The 21730-nt window shown below is 30.8% G+C and overlaps 2 protein-coding genes and 1 non-coding gene across 3 annotated transcripts; 2 read left to right on the top strand and 1 right to left on the bottom strand.

Annotated features, from left to right (window-relative positions):
- The first annotated feature begins 4336 nt into the window (after positions 1–4336).
- Positions 4337–6357, top strand: XYP1 (Bifunctional inhibitor/lipid-transfer protein/seed storage 2S albumin superfamily protein). Its single transcript, XM_011094111.3, has 3 exons — positions 4337–4764; positions 5153–5179; positions 5953–6357. Exons 1-3 carry the CDS (start codon positions 4422–4424, stop codon positions 6120–6122), a joined length of 540 nt encoding a protein of 179 aa, XP_011092413.1. The 5' UTR covers positions 4337–4421; the 3' UTR covers positions 6123–6357.
- A 2665-nt stretch (positions 6358–9022) lies between these two features.
- LOC148785180 (U6 spliceosomal RNA) lies at positions 9023–9125 on the top strand. The gene has a single exon (XR_016061806.1). It is a non-coding gene; the product is annotated as a U6 spliceosomal RNA (small nuclear RNA).
- Positions 9126–9352: 227 nt separating this feature from the next.
- On the bottom strand, positions 9353–16406 carry LOC105172596 (sulfate transporter 1.3). The gene is made up of 15 exons (XM_088885964.1): positions 16184–16406; positions 15996–16091; positions 12891–13436; positions 12481–12529; positions 12194–12398; positions 11928–12102; positions 11761–11826; positions 11560–11673; positions 11355–11471; positions 11037–11163; positions 10669–10955; positions 10391–10581; positions 10153–10238; positions 9964–10040; positions 9353–9850 (listed from the first exon to the last, which is right to left on the bottom strand). Exons 3-15 carry the CDS (start codon positions 13212–13214, stop codon positions 9713–9715), a joined length of 1956 nt encoding a protein of 651 aa, XP_088742090.1. The 5' UTR covers positions 13215–13436; positions 15996–16091; positions 16184–16406; the 3' UTR covers positions 9353–9712.
- Between the last annotated feature and the right edge of the window lie 5324 nt (positions 16407–21730).

The raw sequence follows: 21730 nt of genomic DNA on the forward strand, positions 1-21730 counted from the left end.
TCAAAAAATTCAATTTTTCTATTGGGATTTTCGATAGAACTAATTCTTTGTACTAGTATCGTAAATTAAATCAACAATAAAATTGATATCGTATTGATATGATTTGAATATTCTCATCATTTGCTAATTTTATACTGAATGCAAATAAAAAAAAATATTATAGTGAATGAAGAAAACAAAAGAATGGTAATAATAATAATAAAAAAAAACTATTCTGAAATAGAAAATAGAAAATACAAAAAAAAAAAATTTAAAAAATGGGAGGAAAATGTGGTGAGAAGAGGAAAGTAGTGAGTGATGATGATAGGCTATAGGCACCGAAAGTTGATGGGCATGGCGTGGTTTGGAGGGCCCTTCACCAACCACGCTTTTAATTCATTTCATCAAATGTGAAGCCCACTTTCTTAAATCATAGCATGCACCCCCCCATCTTGGAATCTTTAATACACGCTTTTTCACGAGATTGCAATACAATACCATCATCTCATTCTCATGTGATCGAAAAAATAATTCACACTACAACTTTGAAAATTTTTCCAATTCCCATCTTTCGTAATGACTGTCAATCATGTGACCATAATATATTATGACACTCCACATGTTTCTTTTTTTTTTTTTTTCTTATTTATTACAAAAAAGATTGAGAGGAATTTTGTTCTTTTACTTTGGACGAGGTTGATGCTGTGCTATATTTGTGTTGTAATAATAGATAGCGAATTATATCTGTTAATACGTCTTAACAGTAAATGTTATTCTCGGACCGTCAAATTTTAGGTACTATAAAAGGTATAATGTTTGTCGTACTTTTAATATGCGTTTGATTAATTATCAAGATATTTGGTGGGTTTAAGTAAAAGTCCTAATCTGCGTTTGTCTTCCAACACATTAAGATACTAATTCTTAATAGACTCGTGACATAATGTATTTATAAATCTATTATAAGGGGGTTTAATGTAATTTACCCTCCTTATGATATTGTTAATGAGTAAATTATTCTCTATAAAAAAAACAAAAAAAATTACTCTCTGTGTCTAAAAGGGATAAATTGCTTCATTTTAAAAAACATAAAAAGATAGTTTACTAATTCCTTTTTTCTTTCACATGAGGTGTTTTGCATTTTTTCCTATTGTAGGGATGGAGATCGCTGCTGCGCAGCGCTCAAACGCAATCTTCCATGACGGAACTTTATGGTTCCGCCTCTACTTTGCGATTTACATAATCCTTCAACGTGATAGTATGATCTACGTGAGTACTGTTTTTTTTTTTTTTTTTTATCCCCAATTTTAGAGGAAATATTGGAGAAAGATACTCCATTTACTATTTTTTTAAATGATTGGAAACATTTAATTGGAAGGATATATATTGTGGTAAAGGCATAGAGCTTAAAATAGCATAAAGTTCCTAAAGAAAATTATGTAACATTAAATATGAATGGGGCATGAAGGAATAAAGGGGTGCGCATGGTGAAGGATTAACAACAATGATTGCCCTCACAATCAAGTACGGCTCAACCATTGTCAAAAATATTAGAAATTTAATAACTTAGATAGCAATATTTCTAGAATTATTAAATTTTTTTTTTCTTAATAATGGTAGAAGAATTTAACAAATTTTTCTTAGTGGTTAAAATGAGAAATTAGAGTCGTCAGTTCATTCGAATATGTAAAACAGACAGATCAAACATAAATATACCGTGATATAGACAATTCAAATACTGATCCGAACTTAATTCTATATTGCAAAATCGGCTATATATTTTATTGCATTTAATAAATGCACACTATACATATATAAAAAAAAATCAGATCGTTTATTTTATTTAAGAATATTTTACAAACGTGGCTAAATAAATTAAATGTAGCAACAAATGCAATAAAAATTCAATCCGATACTAATGACAATAAGGAAGAGTTTCAACTTTCAAGTCATTATTTTTGGCAAAATCATTGAATTATTCCTTAAATCACATATCATTAGATGAGTTTGCTTTAGAAAATTGGATTTGGATTTGCCTGTTTAAAGTTGGACAAAAGAATTCAACAATAATTTGACATCATTTTCTCCAGATATTGATCTAATCACCATTTACAACTCTGTTTATTATAATTTTTGCTTTTTTTAAATAAGTATTAATATTGATTTTTCTTTATATAAATATAAGATGCTTACAATTTATGTCGACTCGTTTCGACTTATTTTGACATATATAGTAATGGGGTGTTTTTAATTATTTCTCGTCATATTTTAAAAACAACAACATGTGATGCTGTAAATAAGACGTCGATGTATTTCTGTTTGAGTAATGAAATTAAATTCTTGTAATTATGAAATTATAAATTCAAATCTTTTTTTCTTTTTATTATCAATATATGAGTTTTTATTTATTATTTAAAGAAAACCACTATAAGTTAAAACAAAGATTAAAATCATAACTTATTTCTAAAAATATTTAGAAATTATTATTATTTTTGGTTTATAATTTTAATATATATATATATATAAATAATAATTAGCCGACGTATTGTTGGGGAGTCAAATTTCCGTGCAAAAGCTGAGTCACATCACTTTTCTACTGCTCAAAATCAAATGCAACAATTTCAAATACTGTTGTGGTCAAGAAAAAGAAAAGAAAAAAGAAATCATTTTAAATATAAATATTTATTTTAAGAAATTTTTGTGTCTTCTAAATAATACGATAAATAAATTCATACATATTATTAACATTTATAGAATAATTAGTGTTTTATTTAAATATAAATTTTTAAAGTATTTAAGTAAAGTAAAATTATAAAACTTATAAAATATTAATTCACCAATTTAATATGGTAAAAAAATGACGAATTTTTGTCAAAGTTTAGAATGGAAAATTTAACAATCCTCAATTTTTTTAAAAAGAATAACGACTGTCTAACAAATATTTTCTCGTGACAATTAATTGTAAGAAGTTATTTATTGAATGATTGCTGATTATATTTATAATTTTTTAAATAATTAAAATATTTATAATTATAACAATATAAAAAATATGTATATTATAATTTACCCTTTATAAAATATTAAAGAAAAAAGAAAAGGTATAAATGGTTGGGCATCGTCTGGAAATTGACCAAATTTGAAAAGAAAAAGCTAAAAGCGGGTTTTAGCTCAAAAGCGGCGCGCGCCGCATAGAGTAACGGACAGAAAAAAGCGCAATTGGAGGAAGAGTAGGACAGGTGGCGTGACCCAACCAATCATTTCTCAACCTACAAATTAGCCTTTTACTCGCATTTCAAAACTCATTTAAATGGGACGTTTATTCTGGCGGAAAAGCGCCTTTTCGAAAAAGCAACACTACAGTGTTGAGTGAGCCTGACCCCAGCAACATTACAAGGAAAAACATTACCCTTTACAAATAAATAAATTTACCTTTTACTATATTACCCTTACAAATAAATAAAATTACCTTTTACTATATATTTCAAACCCTTTTTAAATTGCACACAGAAAAACAAAAAAAAAAGAGGTCACATTTTGATTTTTTATCTTAACTTTAGCTTTAATAAATAAATACTTGCACACATATTTTCCATAGTATTTAGGAAGAAAGTGTAATTAAAGAATCCTATTTCATAAAAATCTCTTATGTTGTTAACATTAAATCCCCATTAATATTTAGATATCATTATTTCAAGTTCCCTTAGGATAAATTCAAAATACAAACAAGTTGCAGCCTGCGATCTGAACTGATAAATTTTAATTTTTCAATCTAGAGTTATTTAATTGCTATTTTGTATAATCAAAAAGTCGTAAAATGGGATTTATCTAACAAGAAAAAGTAAATAAAATAAAGGGCATGTTTGACTGTCAAGTTAAACATAGAAATAAATCATATGGTTTCATACCGTTACAAAAATAGAAAAATCAAATTAAAGGGCAAAAGTAATAATTACTTAGAAAAAAAACTATAATGGGGGGTACGGATATATAATTTTAAATAAAACAACCACTAAATCAATTTATTAGTATCTATGTCTTTTTGCATTTCTCAATTCCCAAATTCCTCCAACCCTAAAAATCATATCTTCAAAGGCAAAAATTCTTATCAAGTTCTATTTGATTTAATTATAATTACGAAATAAATATAATATATTTATTATATGATTGATTATTTTATTTAAATTATATATAAAATATATTATATTTATCATAGATATATATATATATATATATATAGAGGAGAACACCTCATTGAAGGACAGCCCTCCACTTGTCCCCCCACCCATTCCCATCATACCCCTCCACACACCTCTCTTTTTCCACCTCTGCCACTCTCCTTTATATATATATATAATATACAGCCATTACAATACTTAACATTCCCATCCGTCTCTCTCTCTCTCTCTCTCTGCACCTGCTTTTTGTATCGAGTGCAGGCGAATAAAATGGCGGTGGTGGGATTGAGACTTCCTATTCTCTGCATGATTTTTGGGCTTCTAGTCGCGGTGGGTTCAGCCGGGCATTCCGCGCCGGCGCCGGCGGTGGACTGCTCGAGTCTGGTACTGAACATGGCTGATTGTTTGTCGTTCGTGACGGCGGGAAGCACGACGAAGAAGCCGGAGGGAACGTGCTGTTCTGGGCTGAAAACTGTGCTTAAGACTGACGCCGAGTGTCTCTGCGAGGGGTTTAAGAACAGCGCCCAGTTGGGAGTTACGCTGAATGTCACCAAGGCCTTGACTCTGCCTTCCGCTTGCCATGTCTCTGCTCCCTCCGTCAGCAACTGTGGATGTAAGATTTTTCCTTTCAAAATTCCAATTCTTTTCAGAGTTTTTTGGGGTTGTTGATTTCTGCGTATATTTTAGTTTGCTGGAGAAATGCCACGCCGTAAATTTTCACTTCTGTTTAATGGCTTTCAATTTTTCCCCGTGGACCCATTTCTGCGGCGGACTTGAGATCAATGAGTTCTACATTTTTCTCTGTACTTCTTTGTTTATTCATAAATTATTGGCGGTGGGGTTTGGGATTTTTTCTTCTAATTAAATTTCCTTCTAGCATTTTCTTTGTTTTTATTTTTTGGGTACTCTGTATCTGTTCTTGTACAGATCCTAATTTCTCATCTTTCTGTATGTTGAATATAACCTGAGGTTCTTGTTTTTCCTGTTCTTTCTGTCAACAGTGAGCATTGGCACTGGTGCTGCCCCAGGTACATGCAGATCTATTCATTTCTGAGTTCTGACTAATTTTATCTCCATTTCATGTTTTCCTTCAAATTCTGATGTAGTTTTAGATAGAGATGATCATAACTAAGTTGGAATTATTGTGGGCTCGAGTTATAATTAAATTCTAAATCTATATTGAGCTACGTTGATGGTATATCATTTATGAGCATATCAAGGCATAGGTGCTGATATCTAATGTTGAAGATTTTGATCTGCAACCCATGCTCTAGTTGTCGCTCAAACTTCAATCTTTTAGTTGCGAGTCCTGAGAATTTAGTTTTTGGCTTCCGATTTTTAAGACCTTGTATGTTTAGATTGTTCATATTTCCTCTTAGTTTCAGGTAAGCAGTATTAATTTGATTAGCTGAAGGACCGACAATGATTTTCTTATAGAGATCATCGTATCGCGTACTTGCATTTGAGAATTGTTTAGTTTGTTGAGGAAAATTCTTGAAGTTGACAGTTGGTAACGATCACTCCCCAAACTTGATTATGAATTGTAGATGTCTGTAGTCCATCTTGATGTATCTCTATGTTTTTCTTGCCACGAATATTCTAACACACATGCATTCTTCTCTTGTAAGCTGATTCTTCATCCGTTGGAAGTTCTTATTTAGAGTTTGATCTAGTGTGTTGACTTTTCTTTTGAGTTTTGTTCTTGAGCATGAAATGTTCTTGGTTTTCCGTTGATCCTGTAAACTCAATATACATTACCATCCTCCCCCTAACCTGGTCATATAATATTGTCCTGCTATAGCTCTCTCGCCATTGGCACTAGCTCCAAGCACAGTTGCAGGGGCTCCAACGGCCACTATTGGAGCCAACGACGTTGCTCCAGCCCCAGCTCCAGGCAGCTCCGGCTCTTCTTCACTCACTTCCTCCATCGGGCTGCTCGTTCTTGCTGCTGTATCTTTTTCTTTATTCTAGGAGCACAGACGGCGGGAGCTCTTTCTGGGTATCGGTCATTTTCCGACCGACCATTGTGATGTTATATTTATAAATTGCCTGGAGCTTACTCGATCTGGCTAGACTTTTTTCAATGTGTTGAGACCAGGAAGGAAGGGGTACATAGGAGTTTGAGGTGGTTTGTTGTTAGTATGATATGAGAATTCTTATTGACTTGTGTTTCTTTTTTACTTATGATGATGCTTTCATTTGTCTATGCTACTGTTCTTGAGTGCTTCCATTTCAAATATAAGGTAATAATATGGATTAAAGATTGGTTTCTAACACTTGGGCAGACTAGGTTGAATATCCGGTTCAAGTACCGCATTTACTTGCCCAAATGCCGGCCGACAATTTGTCAGGCTGGCCTGATCTTGGGGAAGAAATCGGGCGTATTTAAGTGGGCCCTACCCGTTTTTTGATGAATTTTAAAATTAGTTATAATTTTTTTAAAAAAAATTATCATAATGACAAATATTTTTTTTATTATTTTAAAAATTATAAAATATCCTAATAAATATCTGTTTGTAACAGGGCATAGTAGGAATGTTATTTGTTAGGAATGTAGTAATTTAAAAAAAATATTTATAATTTTGTCAAATAACGAAAATGTATTTATAATTAAGGTAAATTTAGATTAACTCTTGTGATTTACCTTAATTTTATGTTGTTTTTATGTTCTTGTTAATTACATTGTTTGGCCATTAATGCCCTTTTTCAAGAATTAATACTTTATAATATTGTTTAATATGATGTTAATTTAGGGGTGGCAGATGAGTCGAGCCGGCTCGACTTTGAGTTCGAGCTCATATTTGGCTGTTCACTAGCTCGCGAGCGGTGAATATTTTTTTATTTTTTTATATATTTTTTTATTTTTGAATTTTTTATATATTTAATTTTATATTTAATATTTGATTAGTTTTATAATTAAAATTGAGCATATATTATAATTATTAATCAATATCATACATTTTATTTTGGATAGTAATAAATTATGGTATTTTTATTTATACATTTAATCTTTATATAAAATAAATTTAATCAACAATTTAGTAAATTATAATTTTTTTATAATTAAAATTATTATTTAATATGACATTATAAATTATATTTAATTTTTTATAATTTTTTTATAAACTTTATGTTATATTTTAATATATATTTGTTTTACGTTATATTTTTCTTAAATTGACAATTAATTCACTTATAATTTTTTATTATTTATAAATTTATGTCAAAATTTAGTAATTCCTATGAATTAATCTAAAAATTATAATAATAATAATAATAACAACAACAATAATAATAATGATGATGATGATGATGGTAGTGGTTGAACAATTCTAATTATTATTTTATTATATATAATGAGATTAAAAAATTTAATCAATAAGTACGATATCTTAAAATTCGGGCACCTGATTCATACGAAATTTAAATACATACAAGACTGTGCCCATTAGATCATATCCGACGGTATGATTTAAAATTACATGGCTTGATTCAACGATATACCGTCTTGAATGATTACTCTTATGTTACGAGTACGATATCTCAACATCCGTATACCCAATAAATCTAAAACTTTACCAAATGTAAAAAATTTAATCAATAATTATGAAATTTTAAAATTCGGGCACCCGATTCATACGAAATTTAAATATATACAAGACTGTGTCAATTAGATCATATCAGACGGTATGAACATAATTAACTATATTTATGTAAAATTTTATGATTCGATCTCATGATTTAAAGCAATAATAATAATAATAATAATAATGATTCGAGCTGTCGAGCTTGGCGAGCTCGCTCGAGAATACATTGTCGAGCTCGAGCTCGAGCTTGACCTCGGCCAGCTTGTCGAGCTCGAGCTCGAGCTCGAACTCGAAGATCCTGAGTCGAGCTCGACTCGTTGACAGGCCTAGATGTTATATCGATTCGTGGGCTGTTTAATTTTGATATCATGAGCAGTGGTAGGTGAATAGGGTGAGGGGTAATTTGAAAATATACAAATTTAATTCACATCTCAACCTCAAATTATGGCATAAAGTAAGCAATACAGCATTTATATCTATTATTTTATCAAAATACTGATGAATATATAATTATTTGCAGTACCTAAACCCCCATCACCCAAGTAAACGGACAACAAAAGCACGAAACAAATATTTTACAAGAAAATAAAAAAATATAAAAATTCCTCAGAAATTCAAAGTTTTTGGTGGAAAATTTACGAAAAATGAAAATCTTTTGAAGGAAACTAAATAATTTTGAAGCTGCCGTAGAACGGGAATTGTCATTCACAAAATTGGTAGTTGACTAAAATTGCGATAAATAATTATTATTAATTATAATTAAATAAAAATCAATGCAAAAAATCAGATTATCCGCAATGAAAATTATTTTGGTTATAGCTACCATGAAAAATATTGTTGTCGTGATAAATATTTTAATCACACTTACAAAAAATACAGTCAACAACCGTTATGTGCCCGTAACCTGATTATTTACTACGATTATTTATTTCTAATCAACCATGGTCAAATGTTAAATTTTTTCTAGTAATATAAGATATTGGATCATTTTTATTATTTTTTTTTTGAAAATACATTAGTAGTTCTAAATCAATCAATATACTATTTTTGCAATCTTGCACTGCATCATTAATTGCAAATTTAAAGATTCAATATATTGTTATTAAAAATGGGTTAAAATACCTACATTTATAAGACTCGAATTCACGATCTGATCTCAATCTCACCATTCGAGTAATGGATCATTTGTATGTTGGATCACTCTTGATGTGGGTGCAAATAGCCCATAATTATATTATGGTGCTGGGCTTAAGCACCTGGACGGGCCGCTATGTAAATTGTTTTGTCTCTTCAGAGACATTCAACAAAATTGGAATGATACAGAGAAAATTAGCACGAACCCTTGTGTAAGGATGCCATACATAAATATATACATAGATATATATATGATCGTGTACGAATTAATTTTCTTACTCACGCATAGGGACGTTGATTATTGCCAAAATCTGTAGTAATGTTATCTAAATGAGTTGTTCTTAGTACACATTAGAGATGTAAAAGTGAAATTCTTACAGGACAGATGACAATGTTCTATCTCTCGACCAGATTTGAATTCGTGATACTTAAACATATAATTTTAGGATTAATTTTATGATTGGACCATCGTGCTCGTGGTAACAAATCAAATTAGGGATACATTCAAAACCGTTAAGCTCAATACACAGAAATATAGCAACAGTGATCGACCAAGATCATTGTGGGAACATTGAAAACCAAACCATAAAGAGACAAAGGAGACAAGGGACGAAAAGATCGAAGAAACACGTACGAGAATACACACAGACAAACAGGATATATGTGGAGGTTTTGAACACTTATATGTGGTATATAGCTTTACAATGATGTATTCAATTAGTGTAAATCCCTTGAATTGTCACACTCAAAACTCGGTACGTCGTCTACTTGAGAGACCAACTGGTAAGTATAACGTTAATACGACGAGGAAACTGTGATTATTTGGATTGGAAAATGATGTCAGGGCTCCATCTTGGGTGCCAATGTCATGACAGCATCGGCTACGGTGAGGAAGATCTTGTCGTCTCCAACCGTGTTGGCGAAGTCCGATGTATGGAGCTTGTCCAGTACTATCTGCCCCGGATTTGCTAGAACCAGCTGAAACATGCGAGAACAAGAAAACTCAATGCAAAGGTTGTTAATAAGTGTATAGATATGATGTCCGAAACCTGATTTGGATAAAGATATTTGTTATTGAACGGTGTACTTACCTGTACATCTCTCTTCTGCAGATTCTTGTAGAGATCTTCTAAGGCATGGATCCCACTAGTGTCTATGTCAGTTACAGCTGAAACAAGAACAAAAGTTTAGCCTCATGATGAGTTAGTTTTTACACAGTACTTTTTGCCTTGAGACATGCATGTAAAAATTGAGGACAATGAGGATTTTAGCTTCCTTACGAGACATTTCGACTATCAAATACTGTATTCTCGGCCGTTCATTCGCTTTCTGCTCTTCCTCCTCATCAGCCAGCAACCTCAGTATCCTGGAAAAAAACAATTCTAGCTTCATTATTTCTGAGAAAACTATGTCATCAGTAGAAGCAAGTTACACTTGTTTTTGTTCTGTACATATCAGAAGTTTATCAAGAGATTGTCCTAAGTTTGGAGTGTAAATTGAAAATAAAGTTATTTATACCTCTCCCTGATGTAATTTGAGTTGGAAAAATAGATAGCAGAATCAACTCTCACAATCAGCACACCGGGAACCTTTGTCGCCTCGGGATATTGCTGAATGTTCCGATAAACTGTAGTCCTCGGTATCTTACCAAGAACTGCTGTCCGAGGCCGTGTAACTTGGAGAAGAATCTTGGCGAATGATATAGCGACCTGTTATGTCAAGAAACCGTTTGTAATTCAGGCTCGTATTCATATATTATATGTAACTTTTTCTCCAGCGTTTGCTGCTTTCCCTACCGCAATGAGGAGGCCGATCTCGACCGATGCAAAAACCACCCCAAAGAAGGCCCCCATGCAGGCAACAAAATCGAATTTATCGATCTTCCATATCAGAATCATCGCTTCATAGTCGAATAATCCCACCACAGCCGATATGATGATCGAGGCCAGAATGGTGTTCGGCGTGTACTTGAACAAAGGGGTAATCAGTTCCAATGTCAGGAGTACTACGATCGACATTACAATGTTTGAGACGGCAGTGTTGCATCCGGCCATGTAGTTCACAGCAGAGCGTGAAAATGATCCTATCAGGAAAACGTGTTTTCGTCAGAAGAAGGTGAAGGTAACAATATGCAATATACTTTGCAAAATGAGGTAATACCGACCCGTAGCAACGTAACAAGATGTCATTGAGCCGATGACGTTCATCGTGCCTAACGCTACCATTTCTTTGTTGCCATCCAAGTGGTAATCCTTCATTGCTGCAAAAGTTCTTCCAATTGCTACAGCTTCCTGTGGTACATTAAGTGAATAGGCCTTTTACTAGATTCATGTTTTAGTCAAGACAGGCTAACATTTGACACTATGTTTCACCTCTTTCTGACACTGTGGTACTTTTCCCATCCGTGGACGTTTAATTAGGTGAACCACGTAAATCTTGTGTCTCTAACTATATTGATATTGAGTAGAGGTTTGTGGCTTACCGTAAGTCCGATCATTCCAGCAATGGCACCGATTCTGAAACCTATGCCCACATAGCTGCCGGTGAAATGGATTTTATGCACAGACGGAGGATTGATGCCTCTTTCAATATGGTTCACCTTCAAACAGTGCAAACATGTCAGTTTCTCACAAGTTTAACAAATGACACTAGTCTTAGAATAAATTAGCTGCTGTTAAGGCACTCACAATTTGGACGCCTTTCTTGTCTGCATGAGTGATGAAGACAAAGAAGGTTGAAATGATGACTGAAATCAATGGAGCTATTGCAGGAACCCAGAACAGTTTCCTGTTCTTTTTCCCCTGCAGAGGGTATAAGTCTTACTTTCCGAGGAAATATAACTTAACAATCAGGACGAAAAGATCAGAACTAGCTGTAAGGATTCTTACAATGTACTTGGCAAGGAGCAGAAAGGCCAAGAATGACACTCCTATTACAACAGTCTCCCAGTTCCACTGCAACACAAATGAGATACATTAATTTAGCGTCGTAGATGAAAATGCATTTCGCATGTTTATTGTGGGAAAAGATGAGAAAAGAAGGTCGATGATCTTACGCCATGATGCACGTTAGTCCACACGGAACGCATAACAGAAACTATGTCGGTTTTCTTGGTGAACTTCTTCACACCAAGCAAGCCTTTGAGCTGTTGAAGGCTGATGGTGATGGCCGCTCCGGCCATAAAACCGACGACTGCCGCGTGAGACAGGAAGTCGATCAAGAAACCCAACCTGAGAGCGAATACTAATTAACCATAGCAAGAGAACGGCTACTAGTTGACCGTTTTAAGGCATATAACGATGAGAGAAAAGGTAAAAATACCTGAAGAAACCGAGCACAAACTGAGTGACTCCAGCAAAGAACGTAGCCGTAAACATAAGGCGCTGATACTCGGGTTTGTGCTTGGGATCAATCTCATTTTGAACCAAACTCCCTAGCAAGAGAGACACCACCGCCACCGGCCCAATGGCAATATCTCTTGAGCTCCCCATGATGGCATAAATCAGTGGTGGAACAAAACTGCTATCTGCAATCAAAACAAATAGGTTTCAAGGTGTTAAATTACTTACGATCAACGTACATTTATTCGACGATGTAACGAAGCTTACATAGTCCGAACTGTGGATCCAAGTTTGCAAGTTTTGCATATCCGATATCCTGCATGACGACGGACGTAATTAGAAACTGCAGAAATCAGTTGAGGGGGTGTTTGGCTAAACTTGTATAAAAAAGATCTTACAAGTAATATTTTCGAAACTTATAAGATGTTAGAGGTTATTTTGAGCATAAGATTGTACAGCTTATGAAGTATTAATAACGAATATTTTATAACTGATGCGAAAATGCTCTACAAAGCCTTATAAACTTTCAGACATTTATAAGATGTTTTAAAAAGTTCATCCAAACACGCTCTAAGAAACTCGTGGAGGGCTGCTGTGCTGGTCATCCAATCCGAAAAAAGAGAAAGAAGTAATTATAAACTCAAGGCAAATGCCATCTTGATCGAACTCCTGATTACCTGAGGAATGCAGAGGCTGGCGATGGTGAGTCCGGCGATGAGATCTCCTTTAAACATGTGAAGTTTGTACCGTCGTCCCCAATCAAGAATAGGGAAAACAGCCTGGATCCCGAGCAGCAACTTCCGTGATCTCGGTTGGTCCTTGAAGGGACGAAGAGGGTCATCGTGGAAGAACGTCTCCTTGAACATATACGTAAACTCCTTGAAAAGGCTTTGTTTGGGGGGCACTCCCACCTTGTGCACATAAGGCGCATTCTCAGTGTACCGGCGTGAAGAAGCTGCACTAGCAATATCAGTCTCGGTTGCGACGCGACCGCCACTCATCGTGGCTGCAGAATTCAATCACCTGAGACGAAGACGTAGCGAATGCAGATTGCAAGAGAGGAAGCTGTTAATTATTAGCTAGTGTGCAAGAAAAAATAAAGCAGAAGGGAGTGTATATGATGAGAATGTGCAACATGGTAGCTCAACTTATCGCTTAAATAAGCTGCAAGCAACTGAAGTCAACTGTATCGAATCAGCAGGAACAAATGGGATATCATGAATCTGGATCAGAAACAAACTACATTCAGAATTCCCTTAAGAGGAAGCGTTTGGATATTAGCTAAGTTCATATTGTTGACAAAGAATTATTTTAGTGATGAATGATTGATGATTTTGCAGCTCTAGCACTAGATAAGGTTGGATTTATACATAAACTAGTAGAGATCATGAGTTGACTTTTAGTTTAGCTACTGACAACCTCAGATTGAAGTCTAAAATTGTATACTAGTCTACTACCTTTAATAATTCTCTTGCAGCTTATAATAAGCTGATTTTCCTTTTTAGGTTTTTAAGGGTTAGGTCGGATCAGATTCGTTGTAATTATTCAAACCGCATTACGCTCGGTAGAACCAAACTAATTATAAAACAGGTATGATACACTTGAATTGTACATCACACGACAAGTATATTGCACTGACCATATAATTGGTTCGAGACCAAACTCGATCTGAATTAGAATTTCTAGTCAAGAAACCTAACTTAATTGTCTTTTTTGATAAAAATACTCTTACAAGTATGGATATATACACATGCATTAACGTGTGAAAATGTATAAGCATAATTTTTTTATAAAAAGATTTGTTTTACTTTGAGAGTAAATATAGATTTTTATTCAACTCTTTTGCGAATATTAGTAAATTCGATTAATTTTAACCGACGGAGCGATCTATGTGTTAAACATTAACAAACATCACGACTAAATATAATTTTTCAAACCACATGAAGTTTGCCTGTAATTACGCAGAAAGATAATATAATTATGCCAATATTATATGATAACTCTCGTCATTTCATAATATACCCATATAAAGTGACGAGCTCTAATAGCCAGGTTAGGCAGTCGGTCATAAATAAGGTAAGTTGTGGTAGAAAAAGTGTGTTGTGCATCCCTCTAAGAAGGGCTGATATTCAACAAAATAAAGTATAAGGAGTAATGAGGAGACAGTTTCTAGTCTCCGCCCTCAGCCGATATTAGTGCCATTGACTCTTCTTCACGTTTCTCAATTCTCAGGCAGATAGAAAGCAACACCATCAATTAAATAATTATTGGATTTTTCTCAAGATAAAATATATCAAAATTAAAATTTTATGAAAAAATATTTGTTAGATGATTATTAATTTTAAAAAAATATTTATAATTTTTTAAATAACGAAAAATATTTGTAATTATATATGATAAATTTTAGAATATCCGTTGTAATTTATTCTCACATATGTATACATATAATTTATATATAATAAAAAGATACTGCAAAATGGCCCCAGTTCTGAAGAAAAAAGAGGAACAAATTAATTCAAAAGAATTAGATTTTTTTTCCTTTTCTTAATAAATAAAACATTTGATTTTTTCCCTTTTTTATTAGAAAGAATTTGAATTTTTCCTCTTGTAAAAATGTGTACCCCACAAACTTTTCGACGTGTACAAACTTTCTACGGTGAACCCAAAGCCTACTTTTGGACACATACATAAATATTAATAATTAATTGATATACACGTGAACAAGTTTATATATATATATATTATTAAGCATTGCAATAAAGCTGACCACGTAATCTATTTCTTTTTCATTTGTAATAAAATAAGTGATAGTAAAATTTGAACTCAAAATTTTTTATTTATTTTATATATGATACCTTGTTAATAAATGTTTTCAAGAATTTATAAGTTGTTACAATTTATTTTAAAAATAAATTTTTAAAGAATTTGAATAAAATAAAATTATAGGGTTTATAAAATATTAGTATTGATAGATAATTTTTCCCCAACAACTGAATACTTTCGTCGGTTAATATCATAGGAGATTGTGAAAATTTTCAAGAAAAGTTGGGAACGTCTTACTTTTATCTAAAAAAATTATTTAAATTATTTTTAGTGCTGTAAATGTAGGTGTGTTGCACTTTGTTCATATTTTTCACACATTTAGTCCTATATTACTTAATGATTAAATTAAGTTATTTGTATACAATACATTTAATCTTTTAATTTATCAAATTTGACACGTAGTCCTAGACATTGATGAGAATGCTAACTGAAAAAAGAAAAAAAAGAAAACGCGTATTTCTCACTTAAAATGTAATAATTTACAAAGATAGAAACCAATATGGTGCTTCAAAAAAATTGAAGGACTAGAAAATCTATTTTAGCAAAATATAGGGACTTAAAATGTAATTTATGTTTTAAAAAACTTATAAACTCATCCGAACAAACTCTAAATAATATTAACAATCTCCGGTTGAAAATATTAAATATAAAGAAAAAGAAGATATTTCACATTTAATATCTATAAATAAAATAAAAATGTAAACCAAAACAAAGAGAGAGAGAGAGAGAGAGAGAGAGGGGTTTTGTTTGAACTGGTATGATCATTTCTCATGGATGGAGGGTCCCTCCCAAATACCATTTACGTCTCAAAATTATTGGTTGGATTACAAGACTGAACTTATTACACGACAAGTATTATTATATAATTGTAATAATTATTACATGATTATAAGTATGTCAGTTTTTGAGATGATTAAGATTGGATGAGAGAAAAGAAGCAGAGAGTAGAATAGTGAAACCTGTGTGGTGAATGAGAAGACTATATATGCATATATGGAATGAAAGGCAGTGAGTTAGCTGTCTCCCTCCCTCCCTATTTGATCGTGCTCAGCTAGCTGCAACACAGACATATACAGGTCAACCACATGTACAGTTGTAACTGAGTGTTGATATGGCAAGAGTAGTAGTGAGAGTGGAGAGGAGATACTGGTTGGAGGAGGGATTTGCATGCGTCCAGGTTCAATGAATGCAACCGCCTTGAATTCTTCAGAGATCCATCGTCAACTCACTCTCATTTCTCTTCTCATCCACACTTGTAATTAATAATCCAGAGAGAGAGAGAGAGAGATGTGTCATGTGTATATGACAAATGGAGAGTGGTAGGAGAGACTATAGGGGAACCCCTATGAATTAAGTCTATTTTGTGGGACTAAATTTGCAATTTTTTCCTATCTCAACATTATCCCATTTCTTTCTTTTTGTTTTCTTCTTTCTCTTGATTGTATCCAATTGGATTCTAGTGTAATTTGATGTGATAACAAGAAGGGGTCATTCGGATTATGCAATTTCCATTTTTTTATTTTATTTAATATATATCAAGGATCTTTACATCGCTCCTCTTTGATAAAAAAGAATTATTTGACCTGTAAAAATTAATCGGGATGAATATGAATTTTTATTTATTTATTTTGTTAATATGAACAAATTTAATGAATATTGATGAATCTATTTATTAGGAGAAAACAAACATTAGCGAAAATTACAAAAATGTTTGAAAAAATAATTACACCAAACCTCATAAGAGAGCAGTGCAATTATTCCATGCGTGAAGATAATGAGGAGAGAGAACCTAATTAATTACTCTGTCATGTTTTTGTAAGTGATAATATTAAATGAATTTACATTTATCTATATATTTATATATATTTGTCAAAGTTAAAAATTAAGTACATCAAAGAAAAAATATTGTGTGAAATTAATTCCAATTTTTTGTCAAAGTTAAAAATTAAGTACATCAAAGAAAAAATATTGTGTGAAATTAATTCCAATTTCCATGCACCTATAGATGTTCTAATTATTCAATTTGACATATATATAAATCCATGGTTTTGAGAAAATGATATAATATAATTAATGATATATATACATAGTATATAAAAATAATTAATATTAATATAATATATATATATAAATTAGGAGGGTGCTATATATATATAGTGCAAGCTATTAATTTTATTTTCTTGATTTAGGTGTAAATGGTGCAATGAAATTGAAACAAGCTCATAATAATTGACTTTTTAAAATTTGCAATTAAATCATTCAGCTTCTAGCTTAGATAGGGTTTGGCGAGCTTATAAACTATTAAAAATATTTAAAAATTTATAAGATATGGAAAAGTATCTGACAAATTTTTTATTAAAAGAATTATAAAATCTAAAAATAAAATATTTTGAATTTATAAATTACTTTAGGAAAATTAAGGAGTTCCAAATTTATATTTACAATTGAACAAATTCTTATAATTTTGATTATATTAATTTATGAAGTTGTTATTATTAACATCTTATAAATTTTATTATTATTTTACTTAAATACCCCAAAAATTTATTTTTAAATATAAATTATGATATCTTATAAATTTTAAAAGTATCTGGGATGTTGCATTCTGCTCTTCTGAGATTTGATGTAATTATGCGTAAATCCCCTGTGCTTTGAGAAATTACATCTACAACTTTGAGGTTTACTTCCGTCTAACAAATCAGTCCTTCTGTTAGACGTATTATTAACTTATAAGTCCTTTTATCATCGAATTACCTTCATATGTTTTCACGCGTTAATGCAAATGAGGAGGTATATTTTCACCATTATAAGAGTAGTTTAGTCCGAAAAAATTATTTGACCTACAATAAGTCAGTAATAAGTCAATCGATGATATATATTAATTTTCATTCAATTTTTTCAGTTAATATCAGCAAATTTAGTGAATTTTAACCAACGAATGAACTAATTTGTTAGACGAAAGCAAACCTTAAGAGTGATGGATGTAGTTTTCCAAATCATAGGTGATTTATATATCATTATATCAAATTTTAGGAGAGAAGAGTATAACTATCCCAAAATATTTTATAAGATATTTTAAATAAAATCATCCAAACGCCCTCTTAGTCCAGAATAAGCAAAAGTTGGAGTAGCCGTAACCCTATTTTTTTTTTTTTAGGAAACGTTGACGTTTTGTACCATGGGTTTTGAAAAGTCAGACGCTACTAGTTGGTCTTGTGTAGCTTTTGACTCTTCAAATTCCATAATTCACAATAATTGGTGATAGATAGAAAATAATATTTTTTTTCTGTAATTTAATTTTTTTTTATTTTATTGGTACGGAATTTTCATTTTAATTTTGTAAATATTAAAAACTAACACTTTTAATCTCATGGAACAAAAATTCCAATTTAAAAAAAAGTATGTGCTGAACGCATGCTTTTATCCGCGATATTTACGATTTTTGTTGACTAAAGGATCAAAATCATAGGAAATTAAAAGGTTACAGGACCTATTTGTTATTAAAAAAAATTAAAATATCAAAATCTAAAAATTACATTTAAATTGTATTAGAAAATACAAATTTGAAATGCTCAATCACATGACCCGACGAATTTGCTCAGTTAATCATTCAAAGAGGTTCAATGGTCGAAATTATTAAGGTTGAAAGCAAAGGAAACTTGTGAAAAATCAAAAGTGTAAAACGAATCTAAAATATAATCGAATGCGACTTTGTGTGTCCGTTTGTCTAAAGGCATGTTGTCCCTTTGTCGCATTTTCTTCGAAGCTGCCGGTAGATTGGACCCTACCTATACCATTGACTTCCCATCACTATTACCAAAAAAAGAATTAAATGCTAATATTAATGACAAGAATTTAGGACAACATATATACATGGGATGATTACACATTTCTTGAGTTTTGGTGTGATTATATTTAAATTATCTATAATTTAAATAATTATTTCTAACACTTATGAGGTTTGTTTCTGTTCAATAAATAAATTTATTTATTAGTCAAAATTTATCAAATTTGATGATATTAATCAAAATACTGAATGAAAATTGATATTTACCCTCGACTGACTTATTGCAGGTCAAATAATTTTTTTTCGACTAAATTATTCTTACAACGATGAAGGTATACCTCATTTCTTGCGTTAACATGTGAAAACGTAATGTGGTCATAAAAATATTCATTTTACTTACAATTAATCAGTAATAAGTCAATTGAAGGTAAACATAGATTCCTTTTTCAATTTTTTCTGTTAATATCAGCAAATTCGGTAAATTTTAACTAACGGGATGGATTAATTTGTTAGATGGAAGCAAGCCTCTAAAATGCTAAATATAATTTTTCAAAATACAGAGAATTTATATATAATTACACTGAATTCAAAAAATATAATATATAATTATCCCATATATATATATGTGTGTGTGTGTGTGTCCGGGTGCGTGTTATTTTACAGATATTAATGTTAGAATTGTTTAAATTAGTAGATTGGTCTCAAAAGGATGAAATACCCTCGTCCCTAAAAGTTATTGTCCAAAGAACAATTGGGTTCGTGTCTTTTATTTACGTCGAATCGGTCCGATTTAGACTCAAATTATGACTGAAATTGTTATTTGTTTTTTTTTCTGTAATATCATTATTTTCATAATTGAAATATGTGTTTCTGAATATAAGTGGAACAGGTCAATTTATTAATACAAATATGCTTTTATATGATTATCGGGAAATTTTATTTAAGAATATTCACAATCAATCCAAAAATTCTATGATCTGAAAAATACTTTTCTTTGATATTTCAAAAATATATAAAATATATATATATATATATATATATTTCAAAAGATGGACTATGACATTCTATTGACTGAACTCAATATTTTAGATAAATTGGGCAGTTGCAGAAGACCCACTATTAATTGTCAAAAAAGCACTTAAAGACATTGAAATTAAAAGTTGTAGACTTTTTTACATATATCTTTAACTAGGGGTGATAGACGAGTCGAGCCGGCTCAATTTTGAGCTTGAGTCGAACCAGCTCGAGTTCAATTCTCTCTGCTTATCGGCTCGCGAGCTTTTTTTTTTTTCTATATATATATATATGTGTGTGTTCTTATTTTAAAATTTTTATATATTTAATTTCATATTAAATACTTTATCAGTTTTATACTTAAAATTGACCGTATACTATAATTATTAATCAATATCATACATTTTATTTTGAATAATAATAAATTATAGTACTTTTATTTATATATTTAACCTTTATACAAAAACAAATTTAGTCAATAACTTAGTAAATTATAATATTTTTATAATTAAAATTATTATTTAATATGAAACATATAAACTTTATGCTATATTTTAATATATATTTGTATGGTGTTATACTTTTCTTTTTTAAATTGACAAGTGATTCACTTATGAATTTTTTTTTTATCTATTTTTGAGTTTTATATTTATATCAATATACATACTATGCATTATGCATCTATTTTATTATTTATAAATTTTATGTCGAAATTTAGTGATTCCTATGAATTAATCTAAAAATAATGGTTGAATAATTTTAATTATTATTTTATTATATATATAATGAGATCAAAAAGTTTAAACAATAATTATGATATCTTCAAATTCGGGCACCCGATTCATACCAAATTTAAATATATACTGTGTTCATTAAATCATATCAGATGGTATGATTTAAAATCACATGGCCTGATTTAATGATACACTATCTTGAATGATTACTCTTATGTTTCGAGTACGATATCTGAACATCCGTATATCAAATAAGTCTAAAACTTTACCAAATATATTTTTCAGTAAGTTTGATCATATCTAACGGTTTTATCTGGATTTTGATGGCCCGGTTAACCCATATTGTTTAACAATGTAAGATGATAGTTATATTAATGTAATACTAATATAGGTGTATAAATTTATTGTAAATTGTGGATATATATTAATCTCAACTATAATATATATTTATATATTTTAATGGCACTATCCCATATAATGGATACTTTTCTACAATTTTAAATTGTTCAGTATGAATTTTTTTAGGTATATTTTACTAATTATATTACTATTAAACTAGTTTGTAGTTTATATTTATAACAATAAATTAAAATTTTATACTATTTTTTGGTATATTTATAACATAGTATACATTATGCAATCTATTTTATTACTTATAAATTTATGTAAAAATTTGGTGATTCAATTCCATGATTTAATCTAATAATAATAATAATATTAAATAATAAAAAATTATATCAAAGCTCGAGCTCACCAAAAAATGTCGAGCTCAACTCATTTACACCCCTATCCTTAGCCCACCTTCTAGACTAAAATTTATGCCTCTTTCACTTTATTTTATTTTTTATTAATTTTGATCAATTTGAAGTTATTAGTAGGAAAAAGAAGTTTATAATGTTTGTTTGTTAAGTAAGAATGTGATGAAGTTCAAATAAGTTGAGATTAATCCCAACAACAATATATCCAACTGTAGTGGTCAATAGTTTTTTTTTATACCAACTCAATATATATTTATTGATGGAGAAAATTGTTGCTTATGTGGATAGAATTTTTTCTTTTTTTTTTTTAACAAACACTACTTAGATTGGAACTTATTAATTTAAAAAAAAGCAGTAAATAAGGACTACTTACTCTATGTAAATATCTTTGTTTCTTGTTT

This window comes from Sesamum indicum, linkage group LG10 (assembly GCF_026168435.1).
Source record: "Sesamum indicum cultivar Baizhima isolate 11 linkage group LG10, ASM2616843v1, whole genome shotgun sequence".
Lineage (NCBI taxonomy): Eukaryota > Viridiplantae > Streptophyta > Magnoliopsida > Lamiales > Pedaliaceae > Sesamum > Sesamum indicum.

Excerpts from the sequence above, each read along its gene's own strand:
- XYP1 (XM_011094111.3), top strand. The coding sequence starts at position 4,422 with ATGGCGGTGGTGGGATTGAGACTTCCTATTCTCTGCATGATTTTTGGG. Across the intron at positions 4,765-5,152 it reads CTCCGTCAGCAACTGTGGAT|TGAGCATTGGCACTGGTGCT; the intron begins GTAAGATTTTTC and ends TTCTGTCAACAG. Across the intron at positions 5,180-5,952 it reads TGGCACTGGTGCTGCCCCAG|CTCTCTCGCCATTGGCACTA; the intron begins GTACATGCAGAT and ends GTCCTGCTATAG.
- LOC105172596 (XM_088885964.1), bottom strand. The coding sequence starts at position 13,214 with ATGAGTGGCGGTCGCGTCGCAACCGAGACTGATATTGCTAGTGCAGCT. Across the intron at positions 11,674-11,760 it reads TGCTCCTTGCCAAGTACATT|GGGAAAAAGAACAGGAAACT; the intron begins GTAAGAATCCTT and ends TACCCTCTGCAG. Across the intron at positions 10,239-10,390 it reads TCAAATTACATCAGGGAGAG|GATACTGAGGTTGCTGGCTG; the intron begins GTATAAATAACT and ends GTTTTTTTCCAG.